The sequence below is a fragment of the Scedosporium apiospermum genome (genome assembly GCF_000732125.1).
Source record: "Scedosporium apiospermum strain IHEM 14462 chromosome Unknown SEQ_SAPIO_0086, whole genome shotgun sequence".
Classification (NCBI taxonomy): domain Eukaryota; kingdom Fungi; phylum Ascomycota; class Sordariomycetes; order Microascales; family Microascaceae; genus Scedosporium; species Scedosporium apiospermum.
The window spans coordinates 1,672,452-1,699,514 of NW_015971787.1; the positions used below are offsets into that span (position 1 = coordinate 1,672,452).

General features: G+C 51.9%; 6 protein-coding genes and 3 pseudogenes across 6 annotated transcripts; 7 read left to right on the forward strand and 2 right to left on the reverse strand.

Annotated features, from left to right (window-relative positions):
• Positions 1 to 546: 546 nt before the first annotated feature.
• On the forward strand, positions 547 to 1,772 carry SAPIO_CDS2691 (uncharacterized protein; the record flags this gene model as incomplete). The annotated part of the gene is made up of 4 exons (XM_016785648.1): positions 547 to 804; positions 885 to 1,038; positions 1,111 to 1,443; positions 1,516 to 1,772. The coding sequence occupies 4 exons, from the start codon at positions 547 to 549 to the stop codon at positions 1,770 to 1,772; spliced, it is 1,002 nt and encodes a 333-aa protein (XP_016645024.1).
• An 875-nt stretch (positions 1,773 to 2,647) lies between these two features.
• SAPIO_CDS2692 (uncharacterized protein) lies at positions 2,648 to 3,408 on the reverse strand (the record flags this gene model as incomplete). The annotated part of the gene is made up of 3 exons (XM_016785649.1): positions 2,648 to 2,966; positions 3,034 to 3,266; positions 3,370 to 3,408. 3 exons carry the CDS (start codon positions 3,406 to 3,408, stop codon positions 2,648 to 2,650), a joined length of 591 nt encoding a protein of 196 aa, XP_016645025.1.
• Positions 3,409 to 3,962: 554 nt separating this feature from the next.
• On the forward strand, positions 3,963 to 4,928 carry SAPIO_CDS2693 (uncharacterized protein; the record flags this gene model as incomplete). The annotated part of the gene is made up of 3 exons (XM_016785650.1): positions 3,963 to 4,386; positions 4,481 to 4,669; positions 4,780 to 4,928. 3 exons carry the CDS (start codon positions 3,963 to 3,965, stop codon positions 4,926 to 4,928), a joined length of 762 nt encoding a protein of 253 aa, XP_016645026.1.
• Positions 4,929 to 11,362: 6,434 nt separating this feature from the next.
• On the forward strand, positions 11,363 to 11,812 carry SAPIO_CDS2694 (annotated as a pseudogene; the record flags this gene model as incomplete).
• A 1,699-nt stretch (positions 11,813 to 13,511) lies between these two features.
• SAPIO_CDS2695 lies at positions 13,512 to 15,248 on the forward strand (annotated as a pseudogene; the record flags this gene model as incomplete).
• Positions 15,249 to 18,663: 3,415 nt separating this feature from the next.
• On the forward strand, positions 18,664 to 19,206 carry SAPIO_CDS2696 (annotated as a pseudogene; the record flags this gene model as incomplete).
• Positions 19,207 to 20,186: 980 nt separating this feature from the next.
• SAPIO_CDS2697 (uncharacterized protein) lies at positions 20,187 to 20,609 on the reverse strand (the record flags this gene model as incomplete). Its single annotated transcript, XM_016785651.1, has 2 exons — positions 20,187 to 20,290; positions 20,399 to 20,609. The coding sequence occupies 2 exons, from the start codon at positions 20,607 to 20,609 to the stop codon at positions 20,187 to 20,189; spliced, it is 315 nt and encodes a 104-aa protein (XP_016645027.1).
• Positions 20,610 to 22,947: 2,338 nt separating this feature from the next.
• SAPIO_CDS2698 (Eukaryotic translation initiation factor 2 beta subunit) lies at positions 22,948 to 23,915 on the forward strand (the record flags this gene model as incomplete). The annotated part of the gene is made up of 2 exons (XM_016785652.1): positions 22,948 to 23,656; positions 23,749 to 23,915. The coding sequence occupies 2 exons, from the start codon at positions 22,948 to 22,950 to the stop codon at positions 23,913 to 23,915; spliced, it is 876 nt and encodes a 291-aa protein (XP_016645028.1).
• Positions 23,916 to 24,787: 872 nt separating this feature from the next.
• Positions 24,788 to 26,360, forward strand: SAPIO_CDS2699 (uncharacterized protein; the record flags this gene model as incomplete). Its single annotated transcript, XM_016785653.1, has 2 exons — positions 24,788 to 25,042; positions 25,140 to 26,360. The coding sequence occupies 2 exons, from the start codon at positions 24,788 to 24,790 to the stop codon at positions 26,358 to 26,360; spliced, it is 1,476 nt and encodes a 491-aa protein (XP_016645029.1).
• Between the last annotated feature and the right edge of the window lie 703 nt (positions 26,361 to 27,063).

Sequence of the window (27,063 nt, forward strand, 5' to 3'; positions counted from 1 at the left end):
CCACTCAATGTTGACGGAGCGAATCGCTAGGAACGAAGTAAATCGAAGGTATCTGACATGGCCCAAGACATTGGAGCGTCGTCATGATTAATGATCATTCATTTCCCACCACTGCAAAACCGCACCCTTCTTCTTCCCTCTACGAAGAAGCTTGGAAACGAAATGGAATGAGGCACGTAGGCACGGCATTATTGATGGGTTAGAGTACGCAATAATCCGATGGTTTAGAATACGTCAACACGGGCATCAACCTTGTACGATTAGAAAACAGGTCGGGTAAGCATGACGAGGCGTCTAATCGCGACAATACGCTCGAGATGAACCAGGAAGATCGAATAAGTTGGAGACATGATAGACTCGTAGTCCGTAGATAAAAGGAAGCGGATATCTCCATACCGTCGAGAAGGGGATATTGAAAATCACCATCATCATCCAGGAAGAACAGGGTCTCAAGCAGCAAAACACCATCAACAGAATTCTCCCAAAAAGCCACATATTCGCCGCAAAAATAATCACCTCCTTAACACACATACCCCTTCATCAACAATGTCCTCCCCCAAGCCCGTAACCATCTACGGCGCCACCGGCAACCAAGGCCGAAGCGTCGCCCTCTCCCTCCTCCGAAACAAAGCCGGCGCCTTCCGCGTCCGCGCCATCACCCGCAACCCGGACAGCGACTCGGCCAAAGCCCTTGTAGCCGCCGGTGCCGAAGTCGTCAAGGCCGACGGCACGGACAGGGCGCAGATGCTTGCTGCCTTCGAGGGGAGCTGGGGAGCGTTTGTTAATACGAACGGAGATGATCCTGTAAGTGGTAGACTGGCCAAGTAGTGTGGAGAAATCATCTTCTAGGGACCTTTTGACTTACACGAGGATTCTTTGGGTAGGCTCTCGATCAGCCTGGTGGTCTGACTGAGGTTGACATTGGCAAAATCATCCTCGACGCCGCTGCCGATGCTGGCGTGAAGCACATTGTCTACAGCGGCATGGCCTCCGCCACTGAAGTAACCGGGGGCAAGTACTCGGCACCTCCTTTCGATAGTAAGTTCCTCTCTCTCTCGCTCTCTCACCACGAAATCAATCATTCCAGCTCACACAAGGCTTTCGTTCTAGGGAAGAATGCAATCGGAAACTACGCCAGCTCAAAGTCCGCCTTCGAAACCACCACCATCGTCAGCCCCGGCAACTACATGGAGAACTTCCTCATCGAAGACCTCGCCGCCATATTCCGCGGATTCCCTTATGTTCCCGACGAGGAGGGATACTTGACTCTCGCAACTCCTCACTGGGGAGGTACCGAGCACGTGCCTTACATTGCCATTGAGGCCGATTATGGCGATTTGGTCCACGGCGTTCTGCTTGACCCTGTCAAGTATAACGGCCGATTCATCCAGGGATTCAGTCAGTCGATTACCTCGGATCAGGTTACCAAAGACTTTCAAGAGGGTAAGCAAGCCGCGGTCCCTTTCCTCGTGCTTCTATTTACATGGCGAGGCAGCTGCTGACATAACCCACAAGTCACCGGGAAGAAAGCTCGATTTGTTTTCATGAGCAGCGTGGACGACATCCAGACCTACGGCATGAAGGCCCTCGAAACAGTCAAGCACGTCTTTGGCTTTTCCCAGGCAAGCGGTGGTCATTATTTCGGGACCCCCAATGATGTTGAGCGGGCCGCTGAGTTGAAGAGACTTGCTGCCGAGGCGCAGGGGAAGCAGGGAGACGAGACGAAGCTGTTGACGGTCAAGCAATTCTGGAAGGATCACTTCGCCTCCTAGACTACACAGTCTAGGAGCTGGGACGTTGCAATTTGCTCTAATGGGAGATTCGTCGCTTCTGAGGGTTTTCGTTGGTTGGAGCTCAGCTATTTCCCCCCAAGTTTTATGTTTATGATAGTCATTGGTTAATTTGTTTATTCATGTTGTGTTGTTAGAATGGAAACCTCGTGCTTGGGTATCATGGGTATCTATGTGTTGGCCCTTCTCGAAGTTAATGCTAAATCCTTTATATGCCCGTCGGTGCCAAAAAAAGGTGAAAAAGAGGCTCTGGAATTGGAAGGTTCTTCGTGAAGGGAGAGAGGGGGGAGAGGGGGAAGAGAAGAAAAAAGGTTGGTGATCATAGTCCGCTATGCGTTTCAACCCAGCGGTACTTTGGATCCTAGGAGTTTTAAGTATTCCTGAAGTGTGACTCCCAAAGATCCCACGGTCCCCTGCTGTCGAGAATCTTGACCCAAATTTTGGTATTTAAGGTTACTCTGGGCTCGAAAATTGACTGCGGGAGAGGGTAAGGCGCGATGGGGCGATGAACCCTTTCCCAACATCATAAAACATGTAAGCGTACCCCCGTACACTCGACTCTCCATCAGAGATTTGAGGCATACAGTGGGCGGTGTTTTTGTTGTTCTTCGTCCATCCAACGAGTCAAGATCCTCATAGCCTCGGAGCTCGCGGCTCTTTAGGTCGTGCTCTGAGTAGACGTAGCATTGGGAGCATTACGGTACGTGTCCGAGAGAATAGTCCGCCAGCTCCGTAGACTCCGCTCAAGAAATCACGTCGAATGCGTATTCGGTTCGAAACGCTCGCCAGGCGTAACTGTAGCTTAAGAGAAAAGAAAGGAGGGACGGCGGATAGGAGGTTTACCCGAGGTGGTCCGATCACGGTGCAGGAGGCGGCACATGGTTCCCCACGGTCTTGTAGAGATCCCGAAGCTCGAATGACTCGTGAGCCCCCTCTGGCACTTCTCCGATAACACGTGCCGGCTGCCCGGCCACTATGGTAAAGCTCGGGATGACCATATTCGGCGGGACGATCGCATTGTCCAGGACCTTGACGTAGTCTTTGATAATCGCGAACTCGCCTATCACGACGTTATGGCCGATATGAACGTGGCTGCCTATGCTGGCGGCCCGCACGACCGTCTTCTCTCCGACAAACACATGGTCTCCCATGCGGAGGGGCATATGACTGTAAATCCTGCACGCACATGCCACGTCAGCCCTTCCGATCTCGAGATTTTATACGGAAACGGCCCGTCCTATACCCTTTAAACAGTCGGCCCGGAGGTCGGAGCAACGAACCCCGACTTAAGAAGCAATATCGACCCATAGCGACCGACGTCGAGCTTCCGGATCCTTGGCCTGACGAGGATGACGGTTGCGATCGCACGAGATCGCCGCGGATCATGGCTTCTGGTTGGATCACCGACTTTCCTCCGAGCATGATATTTTGAGTACCGACGAGAATGGCTTTCCGAGCAACTTTGTTGCCGGTATCCTAAATGATCCAAGGCGGTCAGCGCAGGTGTCTCCCTTCACTAACAGCAGCTGGAAGATGCAGCGGTGTGGGGTAATGGAAAGGAACAAGTACAAAAACTTACCGTCTCGATGTACTCGCCTTTGGCAGGACGTCTCGACATTCTCGTGGGTGATATGGAAAGTGTAAATGCCAATTGGCAGGTTCAGAGCGAATGCCTCGTCGCAACCCGCGTCAGACTGAGAACTCGCGTTCAAAGCCTAGAATACACAGGTACTTGGGGGCCTTAACAAACGCAGCGTCATGGGGTGAAATGCAGGTACGGGCAAGCCACATCCCACGTGAGCTCGCGCCACACATCTACGCCACTTCTTCCGGATTATCATCACCTGCTAAATTTGCTTACAACCGAGATCAGCCCAGAAGCTGACATCGTTTTGCGATCGCCGCCCCCTCACGCAAGCCTCAGGTCATTGCACTCAATGCTTTCCTGCATTGAAGTGCATATCGATTGCTCTACATCCCAGAAGAAGGAGAGCCTCTTCCGAGCTCCCTAACGAGGTCCTGAGAGCTCCGAACCGTCTCGGAGCTTCCCAACACCCCGCGATTCTCGTCGCTTTTGTGATCTTACAGCTTGTTTGACCGACAATATCCAAGATTCCTGTACAGTCGACGTCTCTCGAACACTCCGGGCGAATGATATAGTCGGCCTCCACGATGTCACAGCAACTCAACCCGCTCCGGCTATTCCAAATAGCTCGGACCGCCGGCTTCCAGCAAAGCAAGCCGGTGCTCCGAATGACCTTCCCGACGGCCAACCGCTCGGTTTCAACCCAAATATACCAACAAATAAAAACCGGTCTCCGCTCAGCGCCCCGCTACACCGCCCGTACGGCTCCGAACCCTAGGTTTCGACCATTCGCTCAGCGACCCCGCCGGCCATTTAGCAGCACATCGGGTCGCTTCCGGAGCTCTAAGGAGGGTTCTAAGTCAGATGGAGAACCCCAGACTCTTGGCGCGAGGTTGAAGCAGCTCACGAAGGAATACGGATGGGTCACTGTGGCTGTGTACCTTGGGCTCAGCGCTCTGGATTTTCCGTTCTGCTTCCTGCTAGTCAGGGTTGCCGGTCCTGAAAAGATTGGTAAGAATTGCGACTGTTCCCTAGCTCCCCGCACCTTGGGCCCCCAGGTTGCATGCCGACATACTAGCTCAAACATACTAACACTTAAAATCAGGTGAGATTGAGCACAGCGTCGTCTCATACTTGGGCCAGGTCATCCCTGGGCCCGTGAAGTCGGCCTACCATACCTCTCGCGAATGGACGAAGAGCGCCTACGCGAAGCTAAGGGGCCAGTCCACAGACGAAGCTGCAGAGGATGATTTTGGAGTGAAATCGGCGCAAGAGGCATACCAGGTGCAAGCAAGTATGTTTCGATCAGTTTCCGTTCCTTTCTTCCTTTCTTCCTTTCTTGCCTCTCTTCGCCATGCATCTTAAGGCCGAGACACTTGAAGTTGTCGCTAACGACACCCTTAGGTCTTGCTACCCAACTAGCTCTTGCTTATGCTATCCATAAGAGTCTCATCTTCCTCCGGGTGCCGCTGACGGCTGCTGTGACACCAAAGGTTGTCAAGATTCTAAGGGGTTGGGGGTGGAAGATTGGCAAGAAGAAGAGCAAGTCCTGATCTCTGGGGCCTTCGTCTTCCACACAACACCCTTTCCTTTCCATGGACATCTTCAGATATACCCTGTACACAACGCAGTCCATTCCATGAAGTCTTCTCTCGCCATTCAGCGTTCTCGAACGTATCACCGACCACTCGCGTGCCCTCGGTCTTTCCCCTCGCCGCCACCCCTTTAATGTTTGAAAAATTTTCTGAAAATCATAGACCATAGACACAATCTGTCTGTTCCACTCTCGAGGACTTCTACCAGCATCATAGACCTTTACATGGAAAAAACAACATATTGTATAATACAAAGTTTGCTCTTTTTACTAAACTCTTCATCCCACATTACCCCCGTAAGATCTAACCGCATACACACTCGCGCAGCAAAAAAAGTTAGCAACCCGCTCCGTCTCCGTCAGAGTTCTAAGTAAGATCATTCTTCACCGAATACGGGGGAGCGTCGGCGGTCTCCGGCCCCCTTGACGGCGGGCTCCGACAGCAAATATCATAGTGGAATATCCGACAAAACCTAGAATCGGCCTGCCGGGGTTATACTTTCCCGGGGCCGAAGTTTGCCCTCCATACAAGGTTAAAGCGAAGATCTTGGTCACGAGATGGGGTTTACAGCAAGAAGGTATTATAGTTTAGCCCCTAATTCTTTTGTGCGGAGAGAGAAGCCAGTTCAGTCTAGGAAGGCCGTTCCTGAGACATTATGGGTGGCACATCCGAATCAAGTTGGTTTAGTCGATGATACATAGCTAGTTATCAAAGAGGGAATGATACTTCACTCCTGTGTCTGTGGCTTGCATCTTTCGAGCTTCCAGAACTATTCTCCGTCTGAACGCAGATAAAAGCTGTGCTGAGTGCCACCAGATAGAAGGGGAAGTTGATAGCGGTGATACACTTTGGATGCAATCGAGGGTTTGGCAAGGAAACCGTATCATGAGAGAACTTACGTTGATGAAACGTGAGCCGGGCTCGCGTGAAACTCTGTCATGCCTTTGGATCGACGACGGCAAACCATCACCGGCGCAAGAGAACTTGCTTCCGCCACGCTTCCAGAAGAAAAGAACATAGTTTTTGTCGATCCCGACAGCGTGTCTGCCACGAGATGGATCGGAGATTGTCGATGAGGTTGGTGGCGCCCCATGAACCGTGGAGATTTCTCTTGGAGATCACTCTCCGCTTCGAGTCTTTTTGCCCAGATACTCTCCCTTTCCCCCGAAAGGCTAACAATTAACACCAATTCATTGATGGGAAATAGGGGAAGCTCCCTTTTGAAAGAAGCGGGTTAAAGGAGGAGTCCCGCTAACCAAATCGCATTGTCCCCCGAACCCGTTTATGCTTCCGAAAGAAATTATCAGCATAACTAGTTTCGAAACCATCTATGCTTTTTTTTTTTTGTTTTCTTTTTTTTCCCCTCTTCCCTTTTTTTTAGCTCCCTCTCGTGTTGTCTCCTGTTCCCAGCGAACTCTATTGTGAGGACTCCACAGCGTTCTTCCCACCGATCGTTTCAGCCGACTTGCCTATATGAGAACTCCGTAAGCCAGGGAGGCAGTAGTCGGGAGGCTAGAGTCGCTCCAGGATCGAAGTCTAGTGTAGTCGAACGTGGTCCAAACTCTCAAATCTCGTGAGCATACACACCGTTCTGAGTTGTGTTTTCATGTTCGAAGGAGATAAGAAGAAGATAGAGCTAAGCAGAAACGTGCCGCTTTCGTTCCGTCGAGACGGTGGCCTAGACCGGGATGGGCAGGTTCATGGCAAGATCTGATTCTAGATCCTTTCTACTGAGCAATGATCGACAAGCCCTGCTAGGTAGGCTTCTACCTTCTGGTGAAGCTCTTTCGGGAGATACATTCTAGAATGTCAAGCGCCGTCGAAGCCAAGAAAAGATCGGCATCGTGGAAGCCCTCGCCAAGCGCCGTGGAATCCGCGGAAATCACAACAAGCAAACTCTCCCCTCAATGTCAAGGGCCTATTTCGGGACGGCAATGGGTAGTTCAGGACAGACAGCCTGCTTGAAGTGGAGAGGATCCGCTCGCCAAGACGGATGTGAAGAAGACAACCAATCTCCAGCTTATACCACATAGCAAAGACCCGCAGACGCTTTTGCTTTAGATCGTGGGGCTCTTTTGCAAGTATGGGAGGTCGAAGTAAAAAGCCAAACCCGGGACATGAGATAACTCTTGTATATGCCCCTCCGTGCACAGTCCGCGGACAATCTTCTCTGGCTTGGCTGTTTTACTAGGATTATGCTTTCTGGGCATTCCACTTCCCTCACTTCCGTGTTCCGGCAGCGTCATTTCTGAAGTAAAAGAGCAAAACGGCTATGATCAACAGGATCAACGGCGTGGAGAGAGTTTGCCTTATGGTGTGGACGCTAGAACTCGGGATTGAAGGAAGAAGGATTTCAGATGGGTTCTAAGTTCACTCGATAGCCACCAAGAGTCTTTGCAATACACCACACGCTGCTGGAGCTGCGCCAGCAATCCAAATTTGGAAGCATATGCGAACTTCCAATACGGGACGGACTAGTGTGGTGGGTCGTCGAGCCGAGGAGACAGCTGGCAAGTACAAGTCCCAGGGGAAGTCAGATTATATCCATCTAGTATAGCTAGTCGTTATGCTGGAGACGGTGAGAAAGTCGTAAGAGAGCATGTTATGAATTGCTTACAAACTTGGGGTGATCTAACATCGAAGGTGAGCGCATTAGACGAGCGCACGACTAGTCGAGCTGTTCTTCTAGACGTTGCCGCATTTAGCTATCATTGGGCTCAAAGCAATAGAGTTTGAGGATGAGATCCGCGGGCGAAGCTACGAAGTAGGGTTCTGTCCATGGGGGGCCCATTCGAAGCCAGATCGTCGTGACGATCTCCGCATGGATAACTGACGTACAACTGATGGGATGGGATGAGATGCCGGAAATTCTTGGCCTGTCTAATAGCTACCGAGTAACAGATTTGATGGAATATACCAACCCTCCGATCCCCAATTACTGTCCCCCCGAAGCGGCTGGCTGACATCGATGCTACGTGTGTATCGGTTCCAGAGCATATTCTCGCTCGTAATAGGAACCGGTTCTGGGTTAGACATGCTCCTTAGCGTGAACTTTATTTCAAGGCCCTGGCGATTCGCGAGATCTCTAGCAGGGGGGTAGGGTCGTTTCGGTAGTGTACAATACTTACAACCTGAAAAGCGCAATGCATAATACGAGGTACTCCCCAAGGAGGTCAGGACCTGATGTAAGGCGTTGTTCCCGGAGAATAAGAAATATAAGGAGTCTGTGGCTTTGGAAGACGCAGGGAGACTGAGAATAGCACCACTTTGGCATCTGTGCGGCCGAGCGTATTTGGGATCATCTGAGAGTGAGAGTGAGAGAGAGAGAAGGGGGGGGCGGGAGAGAGAGTCAGGCAGAGGTGAGTATTCCGGAAGGTCTCCGGAAGGCCTAACGGATTGGAAGGTTCGTTAGGTTTTCCTCGCTCTTGTGTGTCTCTCTCTCTTCCCTTGAAAACCCAGTCACTTTCACCAGCACATGTACTAGTACAGTAACCGAATACTCGGTAACAGCCAAGACGGCCAAGATGCCAGGAGTACGAAGTAACTCTACCTTCACTTGCAAGGCCCTAATTTGCGAGTCGGCCATACACTCGAGGCCAAGTGAGACAGATCCAGGCACTTCAGGGTTTTGGCCATGGAAATTTGGTGGCATGTCTCAAAAGGTTGCTTTCGTGCTTCTGCCCTCTGATAGGCGGTACCGCACGCGGGGACCACGAGTGCCAGGCCATGCTACTTCATAGCTCGTCATCCGTAATTCGTAATGAAGCGGTTTACTTCGCAGCACACTCCGTGGCAGGTGAGCCGGACGAAATGGGACTCGGGCATTGTGGAGCTTGCATGAAAAGTCTGATCGGTCAGAAAATCGGGGAGGGGTGTGATATCAGTTGTCTATCATCCCTTTGTTTGTGAACCATTAACTCGACCATCCGTGGGATTTCTCCGCGTGCTCGGACAACGATGATAAAACCATCGACAGCCAGCTACCGAATTTCATCGTTGACAGAAGTGCCGACACCGCAATGGAGAGGTGGAGAGACAAAGCGAGCGGCATGTAGGCTACCGAATTTGCGAGCCTCCACCGCTGCCAAACCAATACGAAGGAGAGGCCCCTACATTTCTGACTTTGCCAAGCATCGACAAAGTTCAGCCAGGCATCATGGGATCCAGATCCACACATCCCCTCATCTCCTTCACCGATAATCTCTTCGATATGGCATCGCGATGGATAGAATAGAGCGGGGTAAAAGCCTCCCAGCGTCAGCATAACCCACTGTAGCTTCCACTGCATCATATCTTTCCGTCAAGGCGAAAAATGCGTATACATGCCGACGGCTGCTGCGCAGGCACTCGGGAAGAAGAGGAAGTTTATTAGGGTATTTTAACGCTTTGCCAGGCAAAAAGACTGAAGGCAAGAAAAATCGAAAACGGAGGGGGCAAAGAACGCAGCGATACCGGTGTCTCGGTGGTGCAATGGATGGATGATTTTCCCCCCTATTTTGAGGCTATCACCAGTGATGACAGGTGCAATTAAACCTTATTTTGCCAAGGCCGACCCGGATTTCGGGTCGCCCCCGCCCAAAGAAGGACGAGACAGGCGCCTGATCAATTTGTCATTTCGGAGAATTTGGGATGTCGCGACCTGGATTTCAGGGCATTTTCTGGAAGGTGGGACACACGCCCCGGCACACCCCCTCCAGTGTTGTACCCAGCGCACAGACCTGACCAGGGCCCCGGGGCAGCATCAGTGGGAAAGAGCGTTCAATAGACACCTGCGCCTCCTTAGATTCGACCTTCCCCAGCTTGACCATCTCGTATGTTTTTTAGCTTCTCAACAGAAACTGAGGCGTGGGAGGAAGGAGCTTGAGACAGCCTGTGAGACAATCTGTGAGACATCCCTAAATGTCACATCAAGAGAGGCATCCACGATATCTCGATCCAAAAAATTCAGTTGTGAAGGTTTCGAAAGAATACGACCCCCTTGAAGATTGACGACCCCCTCGTGAGCCATGAGCCAAGACTCTGGTCTTTCCAGTACAAGCACACATGTCCTCCCTCCTGTGCTGCAACTTGGTCCACCTCCACCGTGCAGCACTCCACATGCCAGGCTCGGCCAAGCATATGGGATTACAGTTCGTCGATGCTCAAGTGGACGGGATATCTTGCTAACAAACTTTGAAGGCTCTGGTCGATGCAGGCATCCATCCCTCTGTCCCCCTCCCCAACACAGGCTTTCCTTCTGGTATTCTTTGCCTAACTTGGTTGCCCCCTTTTCGGCTCGGTTCGTGGGAGGGGGGCGTAAGAATCCATTCCGATACACGACCGTCCGGCCCTTGGAAGAAAGTCAGTTTTGGCTGGACTCGCTTGCCCCGAAAGTCATAATGGCCCCCTAGAGTCTGGTACAGGTACCTCCCTCATCTCCAGTTCGCCGCTTGAGCCTCGCGCCGTCGGTGTGATGGAGTGTACCACCGGGGCAGGCGGTACTTTGGGCAAGTTCGTCAGGGTATCCGCCAAGATCGAACTCTATTCCACGTGAAGGAGACCCCTCTTCCCTTGGGCATTTTTGCCTGGCCCCGTTATTTTGGCTTTTTTCAGACCCCGGCCGGCGGTGGGGGGTCTCAGTTAAGTTCGTCTCGAACTCTCGACAGGTCCACGGATTCCTTTGCGCTTGCTCTAAGTTCTCTAGGCTCTCTACGTTCTCTAGGTTCTCTCGGTTCTCTAGGTTTGGCGATTGTCTCGCTCGCGCCTCTCATTTCTCAGGGCTTGAAACTAGTGTCCACGGCTAGAGCAAAAAAAGGCAGGTTGCCGCAGTCAGATCCTTTCCCTTGGATCCCAAAGCTCAGGATATTCTGGCTCTTGGCCTCGCTCGATTATAAAGAACCCCCTTTCCCCCTCGCGATCATATCTCACAGTTCGGCCAAAAGAAGAAAGCACTCCAGCTCGGGACACGAAGTCGAACACGAACCCTCGAAACTCGACGCACTATTCATCAGAGGATTTATCCAATTTCCAACCAACCCTCTTCGCCAACCCTCTTCTGGTCAAACCGGATCGAACTTGCCTGTGCGTCATCTTGAAGTCAGGGCACTCAAGTCATCTTATTTCATTTTATTATTATCCACTCGTCTAAGTGCTAGATGGTATAGCACACTCCGCCCCAGACCCACGATAGCCCTGCCATATTACCTTCTATCAGAGGCGCCCCTCTAGGCCAATTCCGGTTTTGATTGTCAGGATCTAGTCCGTGGACAACAAGCACCCCCCTTCAGCTCAACCCACCCATCCGTCGTGCTTGCAGACACCCCATACCATAGTATATCAATCACATCATAAATATCACCACCAAGCTGGCCAACTCAGTCCCACGATTTTACTCCCGCCTCCCTTCTTCTACCATGCTTTCCGTCACGAGCAGCCACCAACCTCCTCTCCCACACTCCTCTCTACCTCTCAAGCATCACGCCGACAGGCGGCCGGATTTGTCCATGCCTTTCCTCTACACTATGAGCGGCCCCTCCAACCCTGCCGCTCACCATCGCCAGAAGAGCGGATCGGTTGGCCCTATCGCTTCGCCCCCCGTTTCGTCCAAGCCTTCGGTTGACCCTGTTGTCACTCAAGCTCTGGAGATCGCCAGAGAGTCCCCGGACGGCGCATCTGACCCGACTATAAGCAACATCTTGGAGACGGCGCTCAACCAGATATGGTCCAAGGTCCGCGCAGCACCCGACTCGTATATCATGTCGAGGGATGAGTTTTCGCTATTCAATTTTTTTCAGCACCGATTTGTTGGCGATAAGCTTGCCATCTCTGCTAGGAGGAGATACTGGGACAACGCCAGCGCGTAAGGCGCACGACCAGGTCTGTTCCGGCCTAAAGACACCTAGAAGAGCACCGCACTCGGTTCTGCTCCTGCTCTTCTCAACCTCCTCCTTCGGCCGCTTCGCAGCGACGTTTCTTCTGCTTTCTTACATTTCCTCTTTTTTTTTTTTCAGCTTGCCCGTTTAGGAGGCGACATTGATTTCGATAAACCGGATTGATACCCTTTTTGAAATACGAGTCCGGCCTTGGGTCATCACTTGTTGCGTTTCGCAAAGCCAAGCTAGCAATGCATGACCTACACACACCTACGCCTTTACACCTCTACACCGACACAATCATGCATGCAAGCGCTTGAAGTTTAGACGGATTGTATGTATAGAGATGTTCGTTGCAACTCGACTAGCGCAGTCTTCGCCTGTATTCTTATACATACTTTTTTTTAATGATTGACGCTTTTTTCTGGTTTCCCTTATTTTTCCTTCTAGGTCAAGCAAAGGCAGGGTTATTAGGTCCGCGTCATAAATTGTACATTATTATATTTATCTTAAACTACTATCCATCCACAATGCACTTTGTTGCCACCAACCGTTTTTCTTCATTGCCTCTCACGCCCGAGTTTATTACTGGTCATTGTCGCTTGGGGATCTTCGCTTCCTCTTCCTATTCCCCAGATTTGTTTCCGGAGGATCTTCTTCTGATGGTCTTCGATATTCCTTAACGCTGGCTGGCCCGTCGTGCGAACTACCGCCTTCCGAGTACCGACGTTCCCTTTCCATCAAACTGGAACGGAACCTATATATCCGCCGAACTTGCATATTAAAACACCTATAATGACGAACTTTGAAGTATCAGGCGGAGGGTCTGCCACTAATCTGGAAGATGCCATCCATTTAGCCCGTTCATTATTCTTTCACGCGGTGCGGCAGTCCAGTATTAATTCTTTTATTTAATTTTTTAATCTACTGATATACGATATTCGCCGCCGACAATGCATATATTCTCTACATTCTGGGGTCACAAGAGAGGAAAGAGGGGGGCCAAGATCACAAACTTTCTGGGCAATCTTGGGAGGTGGACTTTCTTCTTTACTCTTTCTGTCCCTCTCTCACGATAGTCGGCTCTCATGGACGGGGTTTACTAGGGATACCAAGGCCTCGACTCATACCCTCGAAATCGCACAGGCTAGTAAGGCCACTTCCGTCGCTAGCAGAGGCCCGTTCGGTTCAGCGGAACACCATCGCGAGAATTGCTTGACCGGATATTGCGCTCTGACTGTGAGTGAAGCTGGGGGAGAATGGCTTCTATTAGACGCTCCTTGCTCGCGGCGTTCACGGCCCTTGCAGGGACCACCACGGCATCACCGTCTGGAATCACGGCGCCCCGGCAAGTGAGCAATGCGCCCAGTGCTCCATCCCAGCTTGAAGTCTTCCAGCTCGCACCGCCAGTTCCTGGTCCAACGGGTCCATTGGTCTCGTGGGGCAGGGACAGAGTTACGGTCGCTTCTGCCGCGCAGAAGAGGCAACAGGAATCATGCCAGTTACTTCTCATGGAACATACATTTGAGAATAGCTATGAAAAGCCCTTTGTCGGTGAGTTCGAACCTTGGGATGCGAACATTTCGATTTGTGTTATTTGCTTTATTTTATTTTATTTTCTTCTCGAGGCTCATATGAATACAATGAAGGTGATTACACGCCTCCCGAGTGCGAGTTCAACCGGGTCATTATGAATTTCACGGCAACTGCGCCGGCCGGCGTCCAATACGACCGCCTCGCCATAATGTACTTTGGTGACACCGAAGTATGGCGCACATCGACAGCCGAGCCAAGCGACGATATGGCCGTCGTATGGACGTACTGGAAGGATATGACACCGTTTATGTACTTCTGGAAGCAGCCTCAGAAGCTCATTTTTGACTTGGGAAACATCGTCGATAACACGCTCACATCACCATTTAACGCCGTGCTAACAGCTACCTTCTTCATGGCTGATGAGGATTCGCAGGAGGTCGAAGCTGATGCGGACGGTGAAACGAAGAAGGACGGCCCTGCTGATTTGATCATTCCCGTCTCCGCACACAAGGGCGCATCGGACCTAGCCAGCGCCTGGGAATATCCCAAGCAAGAACCGGTTGATGTTATTTCATCCTTCCCGCGAAATGCTCGCCGCGCCGTCTTCTCCGTTTCGGCAAACGGGCAAGGCCAGGAAGAGAGTTGGTACATAGGGATACCCCAGAGTGCCATGAAAATCTTCTCGGAAGGTGTGTTCTACGGCACGGACTCATGGCGTGAGGTCCAAGTTCTCGTCGATGACCATCTCGTGGGCGTTTACTGGCCGTTCCCAACTTTATTCACCGGTGCTCTTATGTTGGAACTCCACCGGCCCGTCGTCGGCGTCAATACTTTCGACTTAAAGGAGCACGAGATTGATATCACACCGTGGCTCCCGCTCTTATGCGATGGCAAGGAACATACCGTTTCCCTACAGGTTGTCTGTTCAGATGACGGCAGCGCAAACGGAACGCAGATAGTGCCGGCCCCCGGTAACTGGATCCTGACAGGCAAGATCTTCGTCTGGCTCGACGAGGATGAAGAGTCCATCACAACCGGCGATCTACCCACGACCCTCGACGGCGACCCGAAGAAGATCACATTTGAGCACTCGGACAAAGAGGTGATGGCGGACGACAGTGGCGAAAACTACAGCCTGACCTTCGGTCTCCGGGCGCACCGCGGGTTCCTCGTCGAGGGCAGAATCAAAACGCAAGCTGGGGAGAAGAACGTTTCCTGGGCACAGTTCCTCAACCACACCGCGAGCGGCGACATCACGGGGTACGGCGGAAATTCCAAAACGGCGGTGAAGGTCGCCGGGATTGAGGGGGCATCCGGCGCGGCGGAGTACCGCACGGAATATTCGTATCCGATTCTCATTCTAGGCACGCAAGAGATTCAGCAACCGCAGCTCTTCGTATACATACGGGTCACCACCATTGCGTTGTCGCAGGCGCTCGACCACAAAATTTGGGGATCGTCTGTTTTCCCGACGGGTGTGGAAGCCTACCACGAGACGTTCGAGGCGTCGAGTCTCTCGACCAATCGCGACTGCATTTTTCAGCTCTTAGTAGACTTGGGCACGGGCCAGAATTATTCAACGATATACGCGGATCAAATCCTATCGCTCGCTGGGGTCAACCCCGACGGCGGGGACGACGTCCCGCTGTATGAACGGATCCTCCAGAGCGACTTTGATATGGTGTCGGTGGACACAGAGACTGTGGAGGGGGTTGTCTCTGAGCTTTCTCATCCCGGTTCGATCTATACTTCCGAGCAGTTCACGCGTGGCCAGATGTTGCCTGCCGATATTGTGAAGGTTCATCCTGCGTCTGCGCAAAGCGCCTGGTCTCGTTTCGGGCTGTCGGACATTGCTCAGAGAAAGGGGAAAGATTCAAACTCTGGGGTTTAGGGTTCATGGTGTTCGGCGATGGTAACCCATCTAGGGTGTAAGACCGGTGGATAAAGTATCGTTCCCCCGGAAGGTGAGGAGAGAGGATGGAGGGGGAAGGATGAAGCATGGATGGATACTTTCACACCTCAAACCGCCCCTTCGGGGTGGAAGAAGGCAAATTCCCCCTTAGTGGTTCTAGACCGTTTTGTACCCGACTAGGAACACCTCGAAACGTTTTGTTGAAATAGCCATGTGGACTTTCTCCGAGGAGCGAGAAGCCGGTTGTTGGGGGGGGGGGAGTGAGCTCGGGCACCAGAATAACATAAACAGGCAAACGCCACCACCACGCAGAATGTCAGCTCTTTGACGCCTCCTTCGTCCCGCAACTCGTGCCGGCTTTGTTGTGAACCTGAGGCTTTTTCTGCCCCACGTGCTGTCTTTCCTGAAGGAGATTTAACTATTGGTTTGGCTACACCGAAGTGTGAGGGTATGGATGGTTCCGAGTGGCGATGGAGACTTGTGGCGTCTTGACGAGCAACACAAAGGGGCTCATGAAGGGTAGTTTACCGAGACTAAAAAACGACGACGGGGTTCTTCATTTGTAATCAGACTGCTGATGGCTTTTTACCGGATGATCTGAGGAGGACCTCATGGAATGGATGAGAATCGAAAACACTGTAGAACCCCGTAGTGGATCTCTAGCCTCAGAGATAGGACTACTAGGTTATTGGGAACAGCTTCCTCTGGAGCTTTAGACCCAATGACTTTCCAGCTCGAGTTGTGACCTCCTTCGAAGGTTGGACTTGAACGCTACAATCTGTATAGCATTTGACCTATGATCTAGATATCGCTGAGCGCGAGTTTAGTCAGTTACCGTATGCCGAGGTATGAGACGAACTATAGCAAAGCATCGAACGATTTTCGGGAAGAAGTTTGCATCTAGAGCTTCAGAAGGACTAAACTATCCTCGTCCTCCGATGGAAAAAGAAAAACGCCCCCGAGTCTAGAGACGAAAGCCCGGCAAGGTCTTCGCCAGCTCAACCCGACTGCTCCATCTCCGAAGTAGGAAAACGTCATAGGTCAGAATGAGGTCAGAGCCCCCAACGCTTTGGTCCCCGTCGCGTGTTTTGTTACGCCTTTGCGTGGTGCTAAGAAAAAGATGTAAAACCTTGATAGAATAGAAAAAGCTTCTCGCGTGAGTCACTTTTAGACAAAGGTGAGGTGAATGTGCGCAACACGAGTCGGATGAACTACCTGCCTTGGAAATGATTTAAGTTTCGTCTAACTTGGGGTATTGATGGGGACACTTTAACCTGTTCGGGAGAGCAGAGCCCAGTGTAGCTTTGAAGGGGATTTGATGCCTGGCGGAAGTTTAACGCTGGGATTCGTGTAAGTGGTTTAATAATTGATCCCTCGGAAGCAAGGAGGTCAAATGGGACCATGGGTATCGTCAGCTTGGTTCTCTAGTGAACTCTGTCGAGGATCTATTTGACGAGAAGCCTGAGAGAGGGATCCGGCTTCGGAGGAGTTCTGAAGGTTCTGGAGAACCAAGTCGCAATTCGCAATTCATAGTTCGGACCCGGGGGATTGTCCCGTCCCGGCAGGTCAAGGAGATCAGATCATGCAATCGAACCGCTGGGCGACGTAACCCCGGCTTTCCGGGGTTTGATGGGTTCGCAAGTTTCGTTACACCACATCCTACGGGTGCCCTCCTTCGCTGGCAGCCAATGAAACTATTAAAGGATGGTGCAAGTGCTGGCCGGCCAACGGTCGAGAGAGATGCAAAAATACAAAGATGCAGCGAGAACCAAGCAAAATATCATCGTTCGCTGTGAACGAAACCCTTATCGCGTTTCAAGGACCCTTTTTTTTATCCCCTTGAATATGCTTCTATAATTGTCTCGCGAAGAAGTTAAGAAGTGTCATGATATCGAGGACCCTTTGACTGGGCGGCAAGAGAGACAAAATCACGTCATGACGAGAACCAATCGATCATGGGGCGGGTTCAGGGCAGGAGACATGCCTGCACTGCCCGGCACGGCCGGGATCGATGGGCGCCTGTGGATCGGTGCCTACCGGAGAATTTTAAGGCGCTGACGACGTGAGAGATCGATGATGTGCGTGCGAATCAATGGACTGGCTTGGCGGGTTAGAGTGCTGAGGATTCTTCGAGCTCAAGTGCTTGCAGCCTGCAGGTCGGGCTCTGTAAGGGCGGCCTTGGCTGGTCAGGCCGGGAGGTTCAGCGCGCTGACGAAGTAGCCAGTGTTCGAGGCACTATACTGATGTGGTTCTAGCATCCTTCGACGTGGTCGAGGTCTAAGCTGTATCCAGTTGATAGTGTCTCTTTTGCGAGTGATGAATTGATGTTCTGTATTGATGTTCAATCTTTCAGCTTTCCACGTTCTGATGCTATTCGCAACTAGAGCAAGAGCGAACCTTCTCTACCTTTAACATCTCCAAGTCTCAGTTGGTGGTGGATCAATGATATCATCTGTCATATCTGTTTACGCCTACATGTAAAAATATTTGCACGGAGTACAAAAGTACAGCCGCAAAGTACCTCTGGTCTCTCTGGTTTGATTCTCTCGTTTGGTTCTCTGGGTGGTCGTTGCCCAAAATGGCCCCTCGTTACCCCACCACCAGCTGATCACCGGGGCAAAAAAAGCACAATGGCAGCAGTCGACGACGTAACACCACCTTCCGCTTCGTCCACTGAGCAACCGCCCGTCGCAAAAGATTCGCGGCAGGTACACTCTAGTGACCTTTCCCTCCCCGCGAATCCACAGCAACGGTGGAGGTACTTGTACATTGGCGATCATCAATTCTCGTCAAGCTCAATTATTTTCTTTTTTACTTCGTCGTCGCCAGACCATCGTTTGAGTCCAAGTCTAGTTTCTTCCCGCTGTTCGCCGAAAAAGACTGCCAAGTTCCAAGTTCGTGAAACGAACGTTGAACCTCAGCTCTTTTCACAAAAAGTATCTCTCTCCTAGTATAACTAGGATAGTTTTGAAGCCCTACTGTCGCAAGGTATATTTGATCCCACCCAATCCTTTTGCTGGCGCATGTTACTGAAAGCATTGAAAGCTTTAAAATAGGCAGCTGCTATTAGCCATCGACTGTTTATCTCGAGCTTTCCCTCCACTCCCCTCCAACTTCTGGAATTCTCCAAGCAATTACTCGTCTTATATCCAACAGACGCTACAGTATCCACGCACACATACTTCGCATACACTTCTATCCGCCAGACACTTCTGAGCAAACCGAGTATCCATCGACAAGAACCTGTTTACTCGATCTGCTCCTGGTTCCGCAATCGCAATCGCAAACCACTTAGACGAGCTTCCTCAAGTTTCACCAAGCAAACAAAACACAACCGCAACCGCCAACTCACTCCACCCACTCCCGGGGACAAATCCATCCTCGCAACCAAAAAATGGAGCTCGGCATCTTGCAGACGGCCAACCGCGGCCTCCAATTCCTCCTCTGTCTCCTCATCACCGCCCTCATCGGCAACGTCATAGCCAGCACCATCAATGCCTCCGGCTCCGCCACCGCCGCCGTCAACTTCTCCTTGTTCGTCGCCGTGCTCTCCTGGATCGCCGCCATCTACGGCCTCATGGCCCGCTTCGTCCCCGCCCTCGAGATCTACATGGTCCAGCTGCCCCTTGACGCCGCCGCTACCCTGTTCACCTTCATCGACGCCATCGTGCTCGCCGCCAAGATCCGCGCCGTCAACTGCGGCAACCTCAACCACGATAAGCTGCCCAAGAACTACATCGCTTGGGGTTCCGCCAACGACGAGAAGAGGTGTCGCGAGATTCAGGCGAGTACCGTCTTCATGTGGTTCCTATTCGCTAGCTTTGCTGGCTCGTTGTTCTTCACTTGGAAGAATGGCAGGAGGGGTTACAGTGGGAGCTATGGCGGGGGCAGCTCTTTCATTTCCTCGCGGCCTAGCATGGCGCAGGTCGGTGTTTAGAGGTCCGACTCGTCTGTGTGCTGAGCGGAGCAGTTCAGGAGTTCCTTCTTCTTCCTTTTACATTTTTCTTCTTCTTTTTTTAACTTCTTTCATTGCTCGCTGGCCGCGCGGACTGGGAATGAGGGTCTATGATGTGTACATGCGAGATATGGGAGCCCGCTAAGAAAGGGTTATGTCTCAGTCTGAAACAGGGATACGATTTATGGTTGGAATACGAAAGACCCCCAGGTAACTGGCGTCTTCGGTGGTAATAATAGGTGTTGGAATCCCCCTTTTTGGTATTCCTCTTTCACCTCGGTCTTTGGTTCTGGTTGGCCCTTGTTGTTTTTGATTCTACGCGTTTGGTCTGTGTTTGTTCTAGGGCTGTCTCTTTCACCAGCTAACGTGGAATGAAAGGAATGGTCTTGTCAGGGAGGAATATGAATAGAGAAGCATGGGTTTCGGGGAAGAAGAAAAGGGACAAGAGGAGGAAAGAGGAAGAAAGGGATGCTGGGGATCTGGAATGGATGTCTTGTTTTGAATGGAGAGCTGTACAGTACTGTTTCTTATGCCGCGCCTATGCTGCCGGTAGTATACGTCTTGTGTGGGCATTACGAGTTAAGATATAGTGAATGTTTAAACGACTCCATAGCCTTTGTATTTTCCTTCTCTAATCGATGTGCCACCCTGGGAATATTAACAAAAAAATGAAGCTGAGAATACTACGTGATCATAACCTTCGTTGGCAGACTCCTCAGGCGAGGGTTGCATGGACATGGACTTCTAGAACCATTAGAATCTGACGGTCATGACTGGCCCTTCTATTGACCTAATTTTTTAAAACATTTGGCCCTGCCGTCTATGTATATCCGTTCTTGAAGTAGTATAACAGTATCAATCATATTTCTTTTGCATCCCGTCACAGGAGGCAGGTCATTCCCAGGCCCTGGTAGCTCGGATCCCCTTAGATCAACATCGACAAGTACAATAGATTGACGAAATCATAGTGTCATGGCAGCCTCGGCGGCGCCAGCAGCATTGAAAGCCCTCTTATTTGTCCACCGAATTTCGACATCGTGGGCCCACTCCATATATCTTCCCCAGCCTAAGAAGCGTCGTCAGCATCATAAGTCTCGCGCATCGACAGCGGTAAACCTCGCGAGGTGGTAAAAAGAAGGCAAAACAAAATTGCCCGGTGCTTTACAAAACTTACTCCAGTATGCAAACTTCCGCCCGAGGAACTTGCCAGCGAAGGGTATTATGATCATGGTGAGAAGCATCTGGAGCTGCTCCAGGCTCCTGTCCCACTCTTCCTGCGCGTCATCGTCCGAGTCCAAGGCGCTGCTTGATATCGAGGGGAGGCTGTCGACTTCGTCCTTCTCGGACGGAGAGGGTTCGTGGATGATGTAGGATTCGGACGCCATCTTGGTCGTGAGGAAACGAGCTCGGTATATACCAGGGTGGTAGGGGGAGAAGAAAAGCCGGCTTTGGAGTATCTATTGAAGGCCTAGTTTGCGCACCTCCGGTAGAGTGTTCGGGAACTAATTGTAGGCGTGCCCGGCCAAGTGATTTTGCGTCTCCAATCTCTAGATCCGACGCCGGTGATGGTTCTCCTCGGCAATCAAGCTCCAGAAACCCGGCTCCTCTCAGTAGCAGGTAATTCCGGGAATTCGATGAGGTTCGGGCGAGTCGGGAGCCTGCGAGACTAGCGATGGGGGGATCAGGTACAGCGAGCGAGGTCACAGCTGTTCGGCACTGACTCCATCACCACGAGGCGTTGATGCTGGTGACGTCGAGCTTGAAGCGAAGCAATTCCGAGGAACGAGGTGGGATTAGGTAAGCGGAGGTCGGGGTTGCGGGATCAATGTTTGTTCATTCCCAAGGTTGGAGCGACGACGACGACAGTGGGGACGAGGGGCGCCACAGCGCCAATGGCGGTGGCTGGTGGTGGGGCGGACCCAAACATCACTGAAGCTGAGGCTTGTGGTACAGATGGCTTTCCGATTCTCGAGACCGACCACTTGATGGGGGACAATGAAGGAGACAATCTAAAAGGGTTTCTGTCTACTAGAGTACAGAGCGTAGTTTAGATTATTTTCACCTTTATCGATTTAACCAAAATTTCTCATCCCGTATCCAGTCAGGCTTGCAGCCTCCAGAGTACCACTGCTCAAGGAACAGTCACCTGACTTGCCACCAGACCAGCGTCGTGAGATGACGACGGTGCCTTCTCGAATTGGAATCCCCAGTGGCAAGCCGTGGGCAGATGCTTTAGAACAAGCTAATTATTGTTCCAACCTTGACGAGTTCCCGTCTGCCACGATCCTACTTATTTAACATTATCGACGGTGCCGTCGCAGGTTTTGCCATAGTGTCATTTCCTTCTCGAGCATCGATTCTCAAGCCAGGCCATTCACCCCGCGTTTTGTCCATCAAAGACAAAGACATCCATCAACCAGACCAAGCTGTTTTCTCTTTCCAGCATCTGCATAGTAACACGCAACATTCGATACCCCCAGGAGGCATAAGAGACAAGACGAAGATACGATCAAGCAAACAGGTCCTTCGGATTCCGCCATTGCGTTTTATTACAGAGAACCCCCCCAGAAAGTCCCGTCTCTTAGCGGCATCAAAAGAGCTCACTAAAACCTCGCCGTTCCACATCTTCTGTCCCGCTTTCTTCCCCAGTCTCCCATTAGCTCCCGACCCAGGGTTCAGTGGCTTACAATATGTCTTCAGTGGTGAGTTCGACATGTTTGCTTTTCCTACAGTGTTTTCTTCGATCACTTCGGCCAAGGCGAAGAGCAAGCTCCAGACGGATGGATCTCTTTGGACTTCATGTTTGTTTTTTGCTTTCCCGGTCTCGAGGCCAAGGGTTCCCCGACCTGTCCAACAGCTCCAGCTGCTCCATAGTCTGTGGTGCTTCGAGCTTGTCGTCTCTTTTTCCCACTATCCCCGTGGTACCGTCCTAGCCTTGTCATCTCATTGCCCCTCTCACTACTTCTACTTGCCCTCCACTAGTAGTAGTACAGCCCTCGTGAGGTGAGCCGAGCCCCCCTGTGCAACGAGTCCAGGGGCGTCTCCCGCATGGGATGGTGCCGCGAGCAGGGTACACTACAGGTACGCTCCATCCACTACACTCTACACTACAGTGACTACACTGGCGTTAGTGTGAGCTTGATGGAGACGCCTTGCCACTTGTACTCTGTCGCAACTGGGCTGGACTCTTCTCTTTTTTGCCCCTCCATTCCTCACTTCATTTTCAATTCAACCCCGCTACGCACATATCCACATTCACACATTCACACATGCACACACACATCATTGAGATCAACCAACCACAAAACCCCCTCCCCCTCCTCCCTCCCCTTCACTGCCTTGATCCTCGCCTACTTGCCTACTTGCATATTGGAGCACCACCCGCACCAAGACGCTTCCACACTTTCACACTGAATTCACTGTGTCAGGTTGACTCACCTGTTCCTGACGACAACACAAAAAATTCCCACGAGCATTTTCTTGTTGTCCCATTTTAACCAAAACTCCACTCCACGACTTCCTCCAATCCCAACCAAATCTGTTCTTCTCCACAAAGAAGCAGCAAGTTAACCGCTCATCCATTTCGCATCCAAATAGGAGACTTTACACCCCGCCGAGCGCAAATCTCGAAAGTCTGTTAGTTTTACGAGGGAACAATTGGTAGTCGATCCCGACGGCTCTGTGACTCTGGTCAACGCGACCGACGATTCTAAGGACACCGCTATGTCTCATACTCCCCACACCCCGCCGCTCTCCGCGGCCCTCGAGTCCTTTAACCACTCGGCCAAGCCCGAGGCTGATGCCGCTGCCGCCGCCAACGGTGACGTTCCCGACGATGTTGGCCTGGACCTTTCCCTGATGAAGAAGAAAAAGAAGAAGAAGACCAAGGAGGCCGGCGACGAGGCCGGCGACGAGGCTGCCGCTGAAGACGGTGGTCTTGATCTGTCGATGAAGAAAAAGAAGAAGAAGAAGGTCAAGGAAGGTGACGAAGACGAGTTCGCCGCCAAGCTCAAGGCCCTCGATATCGAAGGCAAGGAAGAAGCCGCCGAGGCCCCCGAGGCTGCTGTGCAAGAAGGAGACATGGATGCCGGCACCGGCATCTGGGCTCACGACGACACTAGGATCATCTCGTACAACCCCCTCCTCAAGCGATTCTTCGCCCTCCTCGCCCAGAAGAACCCCGACCACGCTCTCAGCGGCACCAAGAGCTACAAGATCCCCCCTCCTCAGTGCATGCGTGAAGGCAACAAGAAGACCATCTTCGCCAACATTGCTGAGATTTGCAAGCGTATGAAGCGAACCGACGAGCACGTTACCGCCTATCTGTTCGCCGAATTGGGAACAAGCGGTTCCGTCGATGGCAGCAGGCGGTTGGTTATCAAGGGTCGTTTCCAACAAAAACAGATTGAAAACGTGTTGAGGAAATATATCAGTGAGCCTTATCCCCTCTCTCTCTCACACACACACACACACACCACCCTCCCTTATTCTCCTTCTCTTGCTAACCATGTTAACCCGCGACAGTCGAATACGTCACTTGCAAGACTTGCAAGTCTCCCGACACCGAGCTCAGCAAGGGAGAGAACCGTCTTTACTTTATCACATGTAACTCGTGTGGATCGCGTCGCAGTGTCACTGCCATCAAGACTGGTTTCTCGGCCCAGGTCGGAAAGAGGAAGAAGCTCCCGTAAAGCTATTCTCTCTTTTTCGCCGCGCCACCCCTTCGGCGGAGTCCATATCGAACCCAGCCGGCGGGGTAGCGATAACGGCTATCATGGAGCTGAGGAAGCCGAGGGTTCCCTTCTTCTTGCCTTTCACTCTTACTCTATCGCATACCTGTTTCCTAAGACGATTACAGACTGGATTAGGATGATGTTACGATTTCGGCTACCCTGACATGCACATGAGGGTTACGGATAAACGGAATGGAGGGATGGGTTTGTTCATCGACCTTGGCCCTCTAACGAACGGCATATAAGTGAAGACAAGAGCGTTTTGGGGAAAAAAAATCATCTTTAGCTTTGCCTTTTGTTTTCCTTCCTTCCTCTCTATGTCCCTCTCTTTTTTATTCCCCTTCCCCCTACAAGAGGGTTCCATTTTGTTTGCGCAGCTATACCGGTCATTTGTAAATGAGTGCGGGAGCAAAGGGGGGCTCATAAAAAAAGAAGCGGGCAGATAGCATTAGGGGCGTTTTTTTAATCGCCGGTAGAGGGAAAAATGGGAATTTAATGACTTTGTCGTGTCTAGAACTTGAAGGGGTGAAGTCTTCTGTGATTTTGTAGAGAGGTGATCTCGACGAGTCTCTCTTGATGCTTTGGTCAGTGCCGTAGGAGGAACGGAGCACTCGAGCTTTGCCGTTTGGCTTATCTATGCCTCGAACCATGTGACGACAAACCCCTCCATAGTTTGCATCGAGAATCTCCGCAGGATCAACAGGGAACAATAAGAGACAACGCTCTCGGAAACCTCATGTTCCATCCCACCTCATATATCAAGTTCAATTTTTTAAACTGACCTTTATTTTATTTCCTAAGCCAAAAAAGAAAAAAAATAGAAAAAAAAAATGACAGGCTTCACCCTCCAAAACAACCAAGCCGACCTCCCCTCTCAAAAACCCACAGCATCCTACTGGCACCGCAGCCCGTCGCAGACCCTCCTCGGCCACCGCACGACGGCCGAGCTCCCCGAGAGGGCGGACGTCATCATCGTAGGGGCGGGGCTCACGGGGGCGTTTGCGGCGAGGGAGGCGGTGGGGAGAGGGTTGGGGAGGGTGCTTGTGCTTGAGGCGAGGGAGGTGGGGTGGGGTGCTACGGGGAGAGTAAGTTTCACACCTGCCTGGTGGATAAAGAAAAGAAGAGGGAGGGTTGAAGCCTTCTTGTAGAGGTGGGGGAATATCGTGCTGAGACTTTCTTTAGAATGGAGGACACTGCCAGCCCTTCGTGTACGGCCAACAACCGCACATCGCAGCCTTCGAGCTGAGAAACTACGCCTTCCTCAAGGACTTTGTACAGAAGAACGAAGTCCCCTGCGATTGGGTCACGACCTCCGGCGTTCATGGGCTGTACACGGAGGACCTTGTCGAGGTTGCCGCGAGGAACATTAAGAAGCTGAAGCAGCTCGCCCCGGGACTTGCCTCGGTCGTCCAGCTCGTCAAAGCGGCGCCTAACAGCAGCAGTGATGGAGATCCCCTGGAGAGCCTTGGGTTATCTGGCGCGAAAGGCGCCGTGGTGCAGAAGAACGCAGCCTCGCTGTGGCCCTACCGCCTCGTGGCATGGATCTTCGAGCAACTCCTCGCGGAATCCACAAGCGGCGATAGCAACTCGTTCAACCTCCAGACTGGAACACCCGTGCTCGATATCCAGCGCTTCAAACACTCGTGGATAGTCCACACCCCGCGCGGCCAAGTAGCCACCCCGACCGTCCTCGTAGCGAGTAACGGGTACATCTCGCGCATCCTTCCCGAGTTCACGGGGCTCGTTGTGCCTGTTCGGGGACAAGTTGCGTCTTTGTACCCCGGGGAAAGGACAGGCGATGAGGCGCTGAGGCATACGTATGTGTTTTTGGCGGCGAAGAGGGAGGGTGAATCTGCGATGGATGATTACCTTGTGCAGGCGAGGGGGGGTGAGAGGGAACTCGTATATGGAGGGGGGCGGGTCCGTGGTGTTGATAAGGGATGGGGGACTTCTCGTGATGACGAAATAGATCCCGTGGTGTCGAACCATCTACGGAGAAACTTACACCGCGTCCTTGCTACTCCCTCGTCCCGGGACTCAAGTGATGAGAATAAGGCGACATCACAACAACCCGAAGCCGTCGACAACGCGAAACCAATGCCCGCGTCCTTCGAATGGACCGGCATCATGGGCTACTCCGCCGACGGCTACCCCTGGGTAGGCCAAGTCCCCCCCACCCTCGGCGGCGGCAAGGGCCTTTGGGTCTGCGGCGGATATACAGGCCACGGAATGCCCCTGGCCGCCCTATGCGCGAAGGCCGTCGTCGAGTTGATAGGCGGGACGAAAGATGATGCGGTGGACTTGCCTGCGGAGTTCCGGGTCTCGGAGGAGAGGGCTGGAAGGGTGAGGGTAAGAGGTCCGATTGGGATGGAGAGCGCGGAGGAGCTCATAGGCTACGTTTGAGTTGGGTACGAGAAAGCGCATAGATAAACCTGAATCGCACTTTTGAACACGGCAGTTTGCCTCCTTGACATATAGAGAAAGGGTCCCGATTCAGCGGGTAGGTAGAATGCGTTGTTCTTCGAGCTCAGTTGATATTGCTTGGGTCATCCAGCTAAGCAGAGCCACCACCAATCTTCCAGTTACATCATCACATTAGAATTCACACTCAAATCCACCCGTGTGTACCCCGGCCGCTTTCGTTACAGACTCCAAGAGAAGCGATAGCCGCGTCCCCCCTTTCTTTCCGATCATCATCCATTCTGGAAACAGGACAGACTCCTTCGCCAATCCCCCGAGACAGAAGAATAATCTTCTGCCATGTAGAAACAGCCCAGTTTTCCTTCCATCTGCACCCAGACGAGGCCCTCTAAATTCTCCTTGGGTATGTCTATATCAACTTAGTATGCTAAATGAAAAACCATGCAAAATCCGCCAAACCGGAGGAGGATCATCGGTGCTTGTCCCCCCTCCACTAGAATTCGGGGACAAATCAACAAAAACAAATTATAATGGCCGACCACAAAATACCTAGGCCAAGGATGTTCAGACCTCTATCTAGATGGCCAGCATCTTTGGGGCGATATGAACCGCAAAGGCCAGCCTTCAATAGAATCGAATAGAAATAGGCTTAAGTTGTCGAAGTTGATGATAAGCTGGGGGGACG